Genomic DNA, 16,843 nt, shown 5'->3' on the forward strand with positions numbered 1-16,843 from the left:
CCACCTGGGGCCGTCAAAGTAAAAAGTTGTGCTTCTGAAGTTTTGCCAAAGGAGGACAGGAGTGGAAAACCTGATACAAAGAGTGTGCCTGTGTGTGTGAGAGAGAGATAAACATGATTGTGTGATTAAGTGTGATAAGGGCAGGTCTCCAGTGGAGCGCTCACATTTACAAGGTGCGTGAGGCTGAGCTGGCCTCAGACCTCAAAAGAAGATCCCAGTCACACACCTCCACCTCATTTAGCTTAATTAAATCTCTTTTAATGCTCTGACCTAATCCTTACTTCTCAGAGATGTTGTATTTTATTCACTAAAATGTTTTTAGACCTAATAAACTAACTGGTTTCTTTTTGGTGAGGCAAGAAAGGAAGGTTAGGGAGACATCACAGGAAGATTAAAGGGGTACAAGGTAATAACTGATGAAGTAGGAAAGGAAACAAGCAGTAATAGAAAAGTAGAGGAGAAATGCAGAGAGGACATCAGCAGTGAAGATGCCAGGTAAGAGACAACTGAAGAAGTGGTGAGAAGGATGAATAGGAAGGAAAGGAAGGAAGAGTTGGGAGCAGGCAAACCCTAGAAAGGACGAAGGAGAAAATGGAGTCACAAGGAAGACCTAGGAAAGAAAACAAGGGTGCTTTGAGTATAAATTCATAAGAAAGAAGAAATAAGGAGGGAATACGAGAGGAGGAAGGAGGCAGAAATATATGTTTGAACACAGCTTATGGAGTACTGCAGGAAGACGACGAGGATGTAATAAGGACAAAAAGAAGGAGCAACTGTGAAAAGAGATGCCTTGAAAGATGTAAATTAAAGGGGAAACAAATACTTTTTTAAAGGCAAGGAAAGCCAAGATGAAGAAATGTGAAAGAAAACACAGAGGTCAGTAAATGAAGGACACAGAGGGAAAGGAAGGATAAAACTAAGACTGCATTATTATGAGAGATTAGTTAAAAGAAAATAACCCCACCAGTCTGTAAGTGTTTTCATCACTCTGTGGCCCGAGACTAACTGTGCATGGTCACAGCTGGACCACTGGGTGGAGCACTGAGACTAGAGACCAGAGACCAACCCAGACAGGGGCCTGATCGTGTGCAGTAAATATGGGCTCTTGAAATGGACAAATGGAGGCCCCCCGGGAGGAAAAGAGGAATTCCAGGTCCTTGTGGATATAATTAATGGTTGTTGGAGGCAGTGTAGACGTTTGATAAATGAGTGTTTGGACTAAAAGCTTGACCCCGAGGTCAATGAGCTAACTAATCCCACAGGGACCTCAGTAAGCAAGCTGAGGTCTCACCAGTCAATCCAGGGATCAATCCAAACTCTGTTAGTCACACTTGATGTGCGTTCACCGCATCATCACTGTCACCAAGACGTCTCACACACACACACACACTCAAAATCCACAGCCCCACTCTCTCTGTACCTTTGTCCTGTGGCTGAGTGCTGGCGATGATCCACTTCACCAGGCAGCACTTCATGAGAGCTTTCCGAGAGAATCGCGGTTTCTGCCATTTCCCAGAATCCTTCACTCGGCCCGGGGCGGGCTCTACGCCATTAGCATCCCCCAGCAGGCTGCCATCGACCACCTTACCATCCGCCTGCAGGGAGGACGGGGGAGGGAGAGAAAGTTCAGGTCAATATGCAAATGAAAGGAAGCTGGCGGAGATCTTTAAATAAAGGAGGAGATTATGTGAGTGTGTGCCTGGGAAATATTATTAGCCTCTGATCTGAAGGTTTCCACCCGGAGGTTCAAGAGAGCAGCTCAGCAGAGCTTTTGTGTTTTATAAGTTTGTTGGAAAAGTTTCTAAAAATCTCTTTTTGGTTGCAGCTCCACTTTCCACTTTCACACGAACGTGTGATTTATAGTGCAACGCTTCAGTGATGGAGAGACAGACAGATGGATACTGAGAGGAGAGATCGCTGAGTTATTAAAAAGGAGATGACATTTATATTAGAAAGAAAACTTTCAAAGTCATAAACTTGTATCTAGGTTCAAAGTTGATGGGCAAGTTAAAAAAAAAAAAGATCAGCAGTTTTGACCACAAGGGGGCAGTAAAAACAGCACTGATATAAATCATGAAGATGAAAGCAAAGAGCACCTGTCTAAACAGTGAAAAGATATTGTGTGCTTGGATCCAAGTTTCTGTCCACCCTCTGACCATCTCTTTATTGTTCGCCTCTGCTTTCTGTCTCCTCCACCTTATTAAAGACAAATCTGGAGTTATTGCTTTTTGTTCCTAAACACATCATTGAAAGCTGGCCTCTTCTCAACAGCTCAACAAGTATAAGAGAGTGCAGCAGAGTGAGCTTTCAGAGGGAACAAAGAGCCTAGGAAACAAACCTAGGAAACAAAAATTCATTTGAGGCTTTGAAACTGACCCTAAAACCACTTGAAGCCACTTGACTTCCTAATGAAAGCTAAATGCTAGAATGAAAAGTGTCTCTAGGGTCGACTTAACTTTTAAAAAGATATTTTAACTATTTCAAAGAGATTTTTTCTTACACCTTTTTTTTGAATCCATGAATCACTTGTTAGAGACTTATCTATGTTTAAATGCAGAGAGTCTGATGAAAGCTTGAGTCTAAACTGATCCCAACATCTTCCAGCCTGTTGTGGCCAGTTTTTGTTTTTTAACTTGTCTGGTAACAAATTTCCCTGGGTCAAGTTTTGAAGTTGAACAATGTCAACACTAAAAATAAGGAAATAAAAAAGAAAACAGGGAGTTTCTGACCAATATTTGCGTATCGGTCCAAAACTGTAAAAAATTCCCAGTAGGACTGCTGGTAGTGTGATGGTTAGTGCTGTTCCTTTGCTTTAAGGAGGTTCCTGGTCCAGTTTCCTGGTTAGGCAGTGGAAACTGGACCAGTGTGTGGGTTCACACTGAGTACAGACCAAAACTTGGGGTGGACAATCAATGTTTGATGAGAGACCACAATAGAAACCTGAATTGTGTCAGAGGGCCACACCAGCAAAAACGTGAATGCAATTCTGCTCAATATTGACTTTTTCCCATTATAAAATACACTTACCCACATATTTCAATCCGCTAATACTGGTAACTAGAAGAATCAGGATATTCTATAAATATGTAAAATTGTGGTGTAGATCAAATCGGAAAATATTCTTATAGAAGTAATAAACAGTAAAAACAAAAACAGTCATTGCATTAGTGTTTCATTTTATTCTAAACTTGATAGTTTCCAAAAATACTGAAAAACTTCATAACTTTTTATAAAAGGTTAGTTTTGAAGGAGCTCACTGAAATCTGGCTGAGTTTCTGAGGTGGCTTTGAGGACCATAGACTGTTAAAAAAATGGATGCCATCTTGCTCGGCTCAAAGTGAGATGGCCACAAACACCGCTCCCCCTGGTGGTTGGCTGCAGTGTAGGTCAAAAAATCTGGCTCTCCAGCAATTCCAGATGGGCTGTGATCAAAAATTAATACACCCGGTAGAAATGTTTCTCACATTGATTGTTCTGGTGATTTGAAGATATGATAAGGCCTGTATTCAAGTCCTCTTTTTTTGCGAAAAATGTTGTTTTCATTAGTTATAAGAGGCTAAAAATAAGGCTTTACATCACATTTAATGATGATTGACAGCTGCTGTTCTTGTGTATTTTTTTCAGGGATTCTAAAATGTGTTGGGAGGGAGAGCAAAGAAAAGATTAGACTCGAAAGAAAAAAAATATATTATTTTTGTCACCTGGCTCCACTCAGATTCTCTCTGAGTCCCTCATAGCCTCTACTGCGCAGTCTCTGAATGGACAACAGCTACCAATGGCGGCACCTGTGACAGGGGTATTTTGGCTTCAAAACCGTTCAATGGTAAAAGGTGAAGCAAACATCACACTTTTTAAAATAAAAGCAACACGGCTGTATTGCATGCATGGCATACTTTTTCATGTACGTTCTAATTTAGGATTAACCTTGCAAAGGCCAAACAGAGATGCCCATGGGGCTGGATGTGGCCCCCAGGCTTTGCCCAGGTCAGCTCTGAATTGCCCATAAGTGTCACTCAAAGTTCAGTGAAGGCCTCTGCTCCTGCTCTCACCAGAAGCCCTGAAAAGTTAGCCAGCACTCTAAGGGACTGCCGAGGTTTTGAAGCTGATGTAAGAATGATGAATGATGATGGCTTTAATCTATTATTCCTCCAATCACATTTCAGCATATCACTGCCACAGTTATCAGATGTTTGAGCAGCTTCTGTATCCTTGTATGTGAGTGCGTCTCACACATTATAAGTTTTATCAGCCAACAGCACCATCATGTGTTTGCTCCCCTCCCCATATGGACTCCAAGCTGTCCTTATTAAGATGGATTACAACAGTTTGGCTGTAAACATGTGAGCTCACATAGATCCAGTCAAACTGAATAAACAGAGCAAAAAGGAAGAAGCGCAAAAATCTTTTCAAAGAGATGATGGTTTCACAGGTTTTGACTTCTGTATAGAAAGGTTGATGAGATCACAGTTTTTCTGGGTAACATCAACAGAACGAAAGATGAAAAACTGAAAATGAGCTTTTCAGGAAATCACTGTAGAGGTGAGGGGACTTTAATATTTCTGAGTTAATCACATCTTTGAAATATCTTTCCCCTCAGATGAATTAAAAGTCTGTTTTTGTTCATTTTCACATTCAGCTCCAATTCATCATCCTGACTCTTATTATGCAAGCTCAATCCTCTCGAACTCATTCATATTCAGCATTTATCCTCCTCCATCACAGAAAATAAACTTGACATCAAAGTTTTTTTCACGCTAATATGTTTTTCAATTTCTTTTCTCCTCTTATCTCGGCACCATTTCAGCGATGATTTAGCCAGAATGTCTTTTTCTTAAATTCCCAAGAAGCGCCATTAGGCAGCTGGGAACACGCAAACACACTCACATACACACACACACAGAAAACACACGCTCATACATGTGTAGAGGGAGCGAGTGTGGGGAGGAAGATGAAAGAGGTGAACACAGAACAAACAGCAGCTCTGTTTACTCTGCAGGGAGGAGAGGAAAGCAGAGGATGACAGAGGGAGGAGAGGGGAAGAGAGTCAGGGAGGAGAGGGGAGGACACACAAACACACACACAAACACACACACATAGGATTTTAAACGGCTATTTAATCCCATGGGAGTCTACCCATGCAAATCCTTTACTTCAAGGTAGTGAAAGAGAATTAGACAGAAAAAACAGAGCGAGGGAGTAAAAAAGAAAATAGATGTGAGGAGAACAAGTCCCTGCTCGTGTTCCTGGAAGAACTGAAGTCAATTAGCATAATGAAACCTGGCCTATCTGAGGAAGGAGGCAAGAGGACAGCCAGAGGACAGAGGGATGGAGGAGATGAAGATAGGAGGCGCTCTTTTCTGAGGAATACATTCATGAGACTCTTCCACATGAAGAGACCGATAAGAGAAAAAGGTGAGAGAGGAAAGGGCAGGAAAAGCAGAGAAGGAAATGCAAAAGAGAAGAGAACATGTGCAAAAAGTCACACTCACACACAAACAGGCTCCTAATATAATGACAAGACTGGGATGGAAAGAGGTAATGGAAACGCTTCCATCTATCCCGACACCTATTTATTCACAGATCAACGCTGGCACAGCAGAGAGGAGTTAAAGACTGAGGAAATGAGCTCAGCAGTGACTCGTATCTTCTTCAGAGACGTAATTTAGAGGGAAGATTGTTTTTCCGTGAGGCTTTTTCAGCGGAAAGACACAAATTGGTAAGATGAGAGTTGGCGAGACAAACGGATGCAGACAGACACGGAGTAAACACAAGAATATTCAATGTTGCATTAGATGTTTATTTATGGACCAGTGGATGCTCGGGTATACCCAGGATAACACACACACACACACACACACACACACACACACACACACACACACACACACACACACACACACACACACACACACACACACACACACACACACACACACACACACACACACACACAAGGAGTTTCAGATGTTGTTTTCTTTTTATCATGTTTTTTCTTAACGCTTCAGCTAACTTTGTCCCGGGGCAGCTCTCCCCTCCTAACGTCTGCACAAACATCCTCTGAAACACACACACACACACACACACATACACAAACCATGGTAGACCGTAAACTCACAGCTCTCAGAGTAAACACAGTGCATCGATGCGGTGCACATCGTCTTACTCTTGCTATAAATAATTTAAACTCAGTCTTTGTGTCGCTTTCATGTATGTTAGTCCACCTGAAGCGTAAACTCTGCCTTTAATACAGAAAGTTGTCCCAGTGTTTGTCTGATGTACACAACAGAGGAAAAAACAGAGTGACTATATGGACTTTATAAAATATGCACAGATACCAACATGCTGAAAATGTTTCTCTCCCAGACCAGTGAGGCCTATTGCATGGCGTCAATATTACTGATACAAATTCATGTTTGGGTTTTCAGAATAACTTGTCAGTCAAACAAAATATTTACATCATTTCAGGTCTGAAACTCAGATGTTGAGTCTGAGCTGTAGTGAAGCCGCCCTCCACTAGTTGGGGCTGTAGCTCTGCTTAATGGTTACTCTCACAATCAGTGGCGGCTGCTGGTCAGTCAAGGAGGGGAAACTCAATTTTTTCCGGCCTACATCATAAATTTGTTTATTCATTTAAACGTAAATTCTATCCTCCGTTCATTTGAAAGAAAATGATCTGTGACCCTGTCGTACCAACCAGGTGTTTTTTTCCAGGGATTTTACCGGTCTTCTCTCAACACTCATCATTTTTAAGAAAGGTAAACTCACCGATATAGCCTCTGGATCAGTCCAGAATAACTGAGAAGATGCTCAGGTGGAGAGTTATACTTCAAGATCGCTGACTGACTCATTTCACTGTCAATTAAAAAGGGATTCGGCCTCAGACAGTTCATCCAATCATCATACAGAAGCCCAGCGTCCAGGCCAGCCCACTGTCTCATAGACCCCCAGAGACACTGAGCGTCCAATGGGCAGGACAAAGCCCAGCGTTTATCCAATGACCGTCCAGTTTCCACAGTGGAACAACCCACTCTAAGCTTCCCCGCTGAAGTCAGAAGACGCCCAGCGTCCGACTATGTTAAAGCTCTGAGACGCTGCTGGGATGAATGAGAAGAAGGTCGAGCCAGTTACCTGTGATAGGTAGCTGATTCTGAACAAAATATGAAGGAATTCTAGCGCATATTTTGTCAATGAAATGTACACACAGCAGAACATATTATCACTTTTTGGGGGGACATTTTAGGGGAAGCTGAGTTTCCCTTGTAGAGCATATCGCCACTGGTCACAGTGCTATGATGCTCTGATGCTCTGCTACCTGGATGTAAACAAGCACAGATGACACATGGCAGCTAATGGTATGGTGTGATTTGGCAGTGCTTGATCAGAAGAATGGAGAAAAAGCTGAATGTAGATTGTGTCCGGTTAAAATGTAATTTGGATTGGAGTAAAGAAGTCTGTGGACCTTAACCTGCAGGACTGGAAGTGCTAGCTGCTGGAGTACGTGAGAAACTGCTTCTCTTTATAAATTCACAGGAATAGTCCTTTAAACAGGAGTACATTCTGTTGTTTTAGTCTCCATTTTTATTTCCACACTCATTCTTTCTTCTCACAATGATCTGGTAAAAAACTTGACTTTAAAAACAGACAAGAAGAGCAGCACTCCCAGCTGAACTACAGGCTTTACAAAAATAAAGTGTCAAACTCAAACAAAGGGGCACTTAAATGTGAGGGTTTGAACAAACTCTCAAACAAGAAAAATCCAGTTTTGCCCTCACGAAAAGCTGCTGTAATTGATTGTTAAATCAAGTCTTCTTGTCTTATATACTCTTTTATTCCCTACTCGTTAAGCAGCATTTTTTGGTTCTTTCAGGGTTGTCTCCAATCCTTAAAGTCAAGCTTTTTAAAGCAGCTACTTCAGTTTAACTTCATGTGTCATCACGTCTAAGCTTCCCACACTCAGCCCTGACTGACAGCACTGTCAGCTCCTTCAAAAAGAGCGACAAAAAGAAATACAGCAGAGGAAGTGACAAAGATTAAATTACACATTCAAAGTGAGGAATCTGGTTCAGATTTTCAAGTTTATACCTTGAAAGGATATGAGGGTTAAATCTAACACTACCAGTCAGCTAAGCATCACCTCAGACAGAGGTTTTTCCCTGCCCTGAAAAATGCATTTAAGACCCCAATCATTCAAGTTATATTACTTTCTGACAGACATATTGCTAAAAAATTCAAAATAAAACATTTAGAAATCATAGGAACTTATTGTTTTTCTTTGAATCCATTTGTCCCTTTTTGTGCAAGTCTATTTTAAGGTTGGATTTTAAAAGCCATGCATAAATGTTTTTGTTTCGTCCTGAATTGTACTGAACATTAATTTCACAACAAGAAAGCTCTTTGAGTAGTTTTGGAGTTTCAATTTTACTATTTTTAAAATCTTCTTTGAGTTAACAAAGGAAATATTGTTAACATAGTGCAGATAAACACAGAATGCATGAAAATATGAGGCTCCAATGTTTTTTATAGCAACACAAGAAAACATGGCTAATCTTTATTTGTAGTTTCCACATTTTCATATTAAGACATAAAACTTCTGAGCTATGCTGCACTCTTCCTCTACAATATTTCAACAATAATTTTACTCTTCTTAAATTTCCATGAATATTGTGTAAAAAACGGACAGAAACTTTTTATCTTGTAAATATTTTGCGTGACTTTGCTTTTTATCAGCACTCTATCTTGTCAATGAACTGTAATCCCTTTTTTTATTTCTAACCTTTTCCCAAATTTTAGATACAACAGATGCACCCAAAAATAATTTGGACTCAAAAACAGAACAGGAAGAGTGATGGAGAGGGAAAAGAGAGTACGAGGGAGAACAAGGGAGAGATTTAGTCATGTAATGTCGTTTTAGCAGACGAGAGTTTCCATTAATAAGTTATATGAGATTAACATTCAACCAGGCCACTGCAGAGATACAGCATGTCCCTCTCCCTCTCCCTTTTTCATGTTCTGCTAAAAGCTCACATGTACTCTGCCTTTTTTCTCAGTGTGACTCAAACTCATCTGTTCTGCCCGGCTGCTTCATGAAGGTCAAAATGTGTTAAAGAGCCCGCTCCAGGGGTAAATCCCTGCAGCCGCTGATGATGTTGAAAAACTCTTTGAACCAGTCACAATAACTTTGGTATTACGTGACATCTGTGCTTTTCTGACTGCAAATTTAAGAGATTTTAAAATAAAGGCTTCTTGAGAACAAAAACAGCCAGCAGGGAAACTTGATTTTTCAAGCATCTGACCAAAGAAATGTCAAAAATTCTCACCATCTTATCCAAGACCACAGCACATCTCGAGACACAAGAACAGACTCTAAATCCTCCGAGAACATACACACCTAAATATATCCCCCTTTACATCTGTCACACGTTAAACAACCACCCACTCACCATCCTGCAGCTCAGCCTCACCGTATGATGACGTTCAAATTATCCCAACAAATTGCAACAGAACAACAACAATAAATTCAAGTTCAGTCCAACACAGAGCTGAATGCTTCTAAACATACATGATGGAGCGGTGTGCACGGCGCTGTTACCATCAGGGATCCATGCATGAACAGACTGGAGTGTTTTTATGCCTTTACAAAACTAAAACACAAGAAGAGGTGTGAGATTGGACTGAAGAGGTGTTTTTGTCTGCTCTAACAAAAGCTACAAGAAGCTGAAAGATGAAACTGTGCTGGCATGCATGCACCTGTGTATTACTGATATCGACAGAAGGGCTCACTCTGAACAGAGAAAAATAAGCATCAACATGTTTCTTGAGTCTCCTTTGTAACAGCTTGTCAATCCTGAGAAACCACACACTGAAGCACGATAGGTTTCTTTTCCTATTTTACTCTAAATGTGATCATAAAATTGAGACATTGTTAAGGTGAAGTAAACTTAAAACTAGCAAAGAGACTGTAAACTTAACATGAGTACAGTTACTGAGGTAATCAACCTAATGGGGTTATGTTTGTTTCTATAAACACAGCACAACAAGTCAGGCGATTTGTGTTTGGTAGATAATTTCTTGGTTGTCACAATGCTTCTTCTTGGCCACAAATCTTATACTGTTAGGAAAGCCTGTTTGTTCCCCTTTAAATGATGATGCATTTGTGAGGAACAGGCATTCACTGGAAAAAATGAAATCTTATCAAGTGTTTTTGTCTTATTTTCTGGAAAAAATGTCTTTTTAGACTTTATATGAGCCACATTCACCTGAGCAGTCCAGGAAAATATCTTATTTCAAGTTTTTTAAAGACAAAAACAAGGTCTGAATTGCTCGTTAAAACTAGAAAAAAAAACTGCCAATGGAACAAGAGAAAAGTTACTTGCATAAGACATTGTTCCAGTTTTAAAGGTCCCATTCAATGCAAAAATCACTTTAAGTCTTTTAGTGACTTCCCAGCCTACAAAAAGTGACATTTAATCACAGTCTGTACTTAGTAGTGCTTGTGAATGTAAAATCCTGACCTAAAACGAGCTGTTTAGATTTTTGGGGTTTGCTGACATCAGTGATTCCCTTTTTTGACCAATCAGGAGCAAGTCTGACCTGATTGGTCCACCAGAGCAGATACCCCCGAACCCCCTCCCCGCTGCAGGAAAGAAACCTCTTCAGCAGCGGGGAGGAGAATGCCAAAATTGAAGAGCCATCACTGCTCTGTTTTTGGCTGTAAACAGCCACATAGTTCCATGCACAAGCTTCCAAACTCGGAAGAAGACAAGACTAAGGCCCCGTTTACACGGAGACTCCCGCAACGATTCTTCCTTTGCATTTTCAAAAGCCACCCGCGTTTACATGAGGACGGCGTGAAAACGACTCCAGGAGGAGAAGTCTCCTCTTCTGTTCTTTCTTTTTCTGCCGTTTTGTTGTGTGAGATGGTCGGCAATCCAACCATAACGCGCATTACCGCCAACTACTGGCTCAACTGGAAATGTGGCTGAGCGCGGAGCCTTCACCTGAAACTGCGAGTGCGCATGCGGTGATGTCCGCGTTTCACTCTGAGACGCTCCGCTCTGTGTTTACACGAAGCTGGATGGAGGAGCGGATTCAGATCTTTCCACTCTGGGGAGCGTTTTCAAAAGTTTGCGTTTTCACTGAAAACGCAACGTGGTCTCGTCTAAATGGAAGGCCAAAACGCAACGAAATGTTTTCGGAATCAACCGTTTTCGGCGTCGTGTAAACGGGGCCTAAGTGGCTAGAGTTCATTTATCAAGGAAATGTGCCAGCTACACTCAGTAAAACTGTGCATGTGTGTGCTAGTCACTTCACGGCCGACTGCTTTTCAGACTTTGGACAGTACAACAGAGGGCTAGCAAATAGACTGGTCCTGAATCCAGGGGCATTACCAATAATCCGCCAACAAACCTCGGACCCTGGAAATGTGAGTATTTTAAATGCTCTGTACTGTGGAGCAGATGTAAGAGCTTTTCCTCAGTGTTCCCCCTGTCTCTGTGTTAGTTTCAGGATGCTAGCTTCAGCTGCCGTTAGCCTGTTGTTTTAGCCTGTAATGTGCTTCGTTGTTTTCTAAACATTGTGTGCTCTCAGTGAAGCGGGAGAGCTGGGCGGTACCTGCGGTGGCTCATTTACATATGAAGATCACGCCCACTAAATCAGACCGTTCTGAACAGAGGGGCTATGAGAGCCTGGAAACAATGCTGCTGTGCTTGATTTATTGTTTTTTTGGGCCAAAACATGTTGCTACCATTTCATGAAGACATCAATGATCCATATTAAACTGCAGAAAAGGAGCATAATATGGGACTTATAAGCAAATTTTCAGGCAATTTTTCCTTGTTCCATTGGCAGATTGTTTCACTTGTTCAGACCCCATTATTCAGACATTTTTATGGACTGATTAGTTGAATGAGGCCCATATCAAGTTTCACGAGTCAATTTTTACTTAAAATAATACAAAAAGACTTGATAGATTTCAGTTTTTTGCAGTGTTTTTCAAGATAAGCAGCAGTTGAGTAAGTGGGTTGCACCCATAAAAAATTGTCGAATCTTCTCTGCCAATACCAAACAGCTTTTTCTGCTATTTACTCTTTTGTGTTAAAATGGATGATTAAAGTCTGAAAAAAATAAGACATATTGGAAATTTTACAATTTATTAATATAAGCAATAAGGAGCCCAAATACAAGACCAAGTAGTGTTTGGAAGAACCACACTGTATCACGTTGGTTCATACAGCTTTTCCTCTCATTTGATTGGAGCAGAACTGCTAGGAGATGGGCCCCGGCGTATAAGTGTGACATGATGCCAGTCACAGGGTGTGCCTCATTCTCTGTCACCAGCTGCACAGTCAAGAGTCAGACAACAGCAGCCTGACACCTTCTCCTTATGCTGGTCAACGACCATGGTCAAACACTGCTGTGGGGTGGCATCCCATTCTTCAACTAGCATCTGACACAAGTGAGCTAATATGGTTGAGTAGGCTACTCTGACACAAACAGCACACCCAAGCTGATCCCAAGTATCAATGGGGTTGAGGGCAGGCCATTTCATCCCTTCCCAAATTCTGCAACTTGGTTTTGCAGAACACCAGCTTGAAGTTGCTCTAATGCATGGGCCCAATCCAGATCAGTCAAATGTGGGATGCCGTTTGTTGGAGCAGAAACCTACTGACCTCTGACCTCTGAAGCAGGGCTCATACTCACAGGTGCTGGCAATCATAAAATCAGCTCTTCTCTGTGAAACTCGGGATCTAATTGTGGACAGTGACGCCAAACGTACTGAGAAAGACAACGAGACAAACACACCTCGACACACACAAACAAGGGAACCCAACATTGGTTTAATCAGCTGTCCTCATTAATATTTGTTGTTTCTGTCTCCAAAGATGTCGGTACAAATCTGTCCCCCATCCCTCTGTCTCTTTACCGCTTCATTTCTCTCCATTTATACAACTGTCACTCACTCCTCCATCTTTGAACACACCTTCACACACACACACCTCACACTCCTTTCAGCGTAATGTCACCTGCCACCAGGCTGTCGTCCAGGTAAAGAAATAATGCCAACTGGGGTCTAAATATAAGGGAGGGATACTGAGAAGGGTAGGAGGTGTGTGTGTGTGGGTGTGTACGTGATAGTGTGTGTGTGTGTTTGCATATGTAGTGAGATAAAAGAGCAGGCATGAAGAGGAGGAAGAGGAGGAGGAGGGGTGCAGTGACAAAGACTGACAGCACAAAAGGAGTAAATACAGTAAATACTTGATACATCCTTCATACATAAACAGAACCACCAGAGACTTTCTACAGAGGAGCTGAGCCGTGTGCACGAGAGAGATGGTCTCTGATCTCTGCTGAGCTGAAGCAGCGTGATAACGACACACACGTTAACAGTTTGAACATATGTGTTCGTTTAACACTGAAGAGGTTTATTTGAAAATAACTGAAAAAGTGACATCCAGAGAAATAAAGTGAGCAGCTGCACAATGAAACACACAGCTGAATACTAAAAAACACAGCAAACGGAGAGGAAAACTGCTTCCAGAGGAAAACAAGTCAGGACCTGGGACTGTAAACCCCTGATCAACAACTTCAATTTCACATCACTCCTCACTGCTGCAAGGTTAAGACAGTGGTATTACAGCATTTCTGCTCCTTTTGGTGGCCACTAAGTCTGTTTTAAAATGTTGTGTTTGCTGCATAGCTGCTTTAAGCCAAGGAAACTCAACGTAGAAAAAGTAAAATGATGCCAAAGATTTGAGGTGTAGAAGACCTCACTATTCAGCTGTATGTTGATACTGACATTAGAAAGTCTAGAGTTGTTTTCAAACCTACTTGTTTCATTCGACACAAGTGATTTATAGAATATGGCTCGGAGACATTAAGTGTTCAGTACTTCTTAAATTTATGGTGAGCTCCAATTGAAGGCCTTTCACTGCCTGTAACATAAAAATATAGATCAGTTCAGGCATGACGAGGAAGCTAATCACAACTGTTGAATAACATCTCTGCGTTTCAACCATGGACTGTTAAAAAATGGACGCCATCTTGCTCTGTTTGAAGGGCGCCACAAAAACTGCTCCCCCTGGTGGCTGGCTGCAGTATAAGTAAAAAACTCTGGATCTTCAGCCATTCCATATGGGCTGTAGTCAAACTTTAAAAAATTAATACACCTCATAGAAATGTTTCACGTCTGGTTTTTGTCGTGGTTTGAAGATAATATTGGCTGCCTTGTATTCAAGTCCTCTTTTTTGCGAAAAATTTTGTTTTCATTAGTTATAAGAGGTTAAAAATGAGGCTTTGCGTCTCGTTTAACGATGATTGTCAGCTGTCTTTCTTGTGTTTTATTTCCGGGGATTGTAAAATAGGTTGGGAGGAAGAGCGAAGAACAGATTAGACTCTCAAAAGAAAAATATAATTATTATCTTTGTCACCTGTCTCCACTCAGATTCTCTTGAGTCCCTCATAGCCTCTACTGCGCAGACTCTGGCTGCTCAATTGCTGCCATAAGCGGCGCCTGTGACGGGGGTATTTTGGCTTTAAAACTGTAAACTGGTAAAAGGCGAAGCCACGCTGTCCACTCTATACAGTCTATGGTTAAGACCTGAGAAAATCACCTTCTGAAGCTCTAAGGTGATGAACATCTGTGTCAGGTAGACCAAACAAATGGCCAATGATGAACTGATCCAGTTGGATTGTACGCTGGCAACAAGAAAATTCAATTTCCAGTGGGGACTCATGCTTTTCATTATTTAAATCAGTCAGTTCAACAACCAAATAAATATTTCCTTGCCTCCCCCATGGTCCTGGTGCATGGCACCAAATGACACACCTACACCTATATGTGACCATGTGCATATGGCCCCCTGCTGTCACAAAGTAACAAACACAAAAAACAATAACCTGATGAAATAGCTCTGATAGAGACAGCAGCAGTAGCTATAAGGATATTATGAAGCATGATTTTGGCCTTCTTCACCGCGGATTAAAAGTCAAAGTCAGTGTCAGCCTTCATGGCAGAAGATGGAAACATATGAAGACTATATGAGCATAAACAGTCAATGAGTTAACTTCTGAGACTGCAAATACCTGAGAAACAAGTTTGTTTGAATGTCTGTGACATTACATTCGCCATCTGTCAACTAAACTCTTGTCAGTCTGAAACAAGAGTGGGAAGCTTTATAATCTTGCTGTAGAGGTAAAGTGATTCAGAGGTAAAAGGTCGCCTGAGCTGGATGGTTAGAAATGTCTATGACTCGACTACAGGAATAACTTTTACTTTCATTTTATTTTCTATCAGCTGCAGTCTGTGTCCTTCTCTTGAACTGTAACAAGTGAGGCTCTCCTCAGCTTAAACAGTGATGGACTCAGCCTTTCCAAATTGTTACCCTTGCAGACTCAAACCTGTATAGGGCTGTTTTAAATGAATGATTGTTAGACAAGGAATATATATATATATATATATATATATATATATATATATTTAGATATATATATTTAGATATATATATATATAGGCTAATGGAGCTAACATCAGACAGCAACGCCACATTGGGAGAGCTTCACCTGAACAAGTTAAATGGCCTAACAGCAGGGAAAATGCACCTCTGATGCTGGATGGAGGATGGTTAGAAATTAACCTCATCTAACATCTGGACGTGTGCCATCTCTCTAACCTTTAATAAAGAAGTGACTTCCTTATATATAATCTCTGAGCAGTTCATGGCTGTGCAGAGCGAGACTCTTTAACCAGAAGCTGCTGCATCCTGAAGAGAATCTGAGCCCAAGCTGACGGTCGAGGGCTGATACTATTTGTGTCCTGACGGCTTGAGCCCCTCAGAATGGCTGTCAGTGTGAATCAGTGTGTCTGTGGGAGGATGGCACTTCCATATGGACTGCATGCTGTGTGTGTGTTTGTGTGTGTGTGTATGTGTGTGTGTGCGAGAGTAAGAGAGAAAGAGTATTATATTGATGTGTGAGCCCTCATGTGGAGAAAGAATTAATACTCTGGGGATGCTCTGAGCGATGGAGGAGCCATGTTTCAATTATCAGCTCCTCCTCCTTTCTTCTTCTGATAAACACACACACACACACGCACACACACACACACACAGTCCATGCCAAACACATGTGATTGCCCTCTTCGATGCTGTCATTCCTCTCTGTATAGGTCAATAAGGACATCCATAGATACCACAGATCTGCCGTATGAACATGACAACATTTATCGATCAGTGGTTGATATTTAATGACAGCAGCTTCTCACATCACTGCATTTTTCACCCTGAATATCGACATTATACAGTTCATAGCTCTATAAACTCATGTCAGCTGTATGTGGTGTGTGTGTGTGTGTGTCCCTTTAAGAACACAACTAATTAAGCTGAGAGAAAGAAGTTCTGTATTTGGAGCGTATCACAGCTAATTCATAAAGATAAATATGCCTCCATTTACGAGCCAGAATCCAGAGATAATTAAACTACTGTGAGATAAAACTCTGTCCACCAGCTTAAAAAGTCTCACTGCAGTGCTGTGGAGTAAGAGTGTGTCCAGTGTTTGGAGCTGAAGTTGGATCAAAGGTGTGTGTCTCTATCTCTGCTCCCACATTAAAGGATAGAGTTACCAGAGCTGTTCAATTATTCAAATCTACCAATCACTCTACCTATTGAACAGGTGGCTGCCTCTGACACTGTATCACATGCAGCACAGTGCACTGCGTGTGTGTGTGTATGAGTGTGTGTGGTGTGTGTTGTCGTCAGCCAGTCTGCTGTAGTGTCACTGATCTGTGTGCGCTCTGATTGTGTGTGTGTGTGTGGTGTGCTTTGATTGACGTGCAGCTCCGTGAAAAACT

General features: G+C 41.5%; 1 protein-coding gene across 2 annotated transcripts in view; it reads right to left on the reverse strand.

Annotated features, from left to right (window-relative positions):
- Nucleotides 1–16,843, reverse strand: part of kcnip3b (Kv channel interacting protein 3b, calsenilin) — a 70,285-nt gene that overhangs the window by 28,662 nt on the left and 24,780 nt on the right. For both annotated transcript variants that reach the window (XM_074670709.1, XM_074670710.1), the window contains one exon: nucleotides 1,421–1,595. In XM_074670709.1, the coding sequence (XP_074526810.1) occupies nucleotides 1,421–1,595 (175 nt within the window). The remainder of the gene's footprint in view (nucleotides 1–1,420; nucleotides 1,596–16,843) is intronic.

Source organism: Halichoeres trimaculatus, unplaced genomic scaffold (genome assembly GCF_033239565.1).
Source record: "Halichoeres trimaculatus isolate MK-OKI-2021-1 unplaced genomic scaffold, fHalTri1.1 fHalTri1_scaffold_5, whole genome shotgun sequence".
Classification (NCBI taxonomy): Eukaryota; Metazoa; Chordata; class Actinopteri; order Labriformes; family Labridae; genus Halichoeres; species Halichoeres trimaculatus.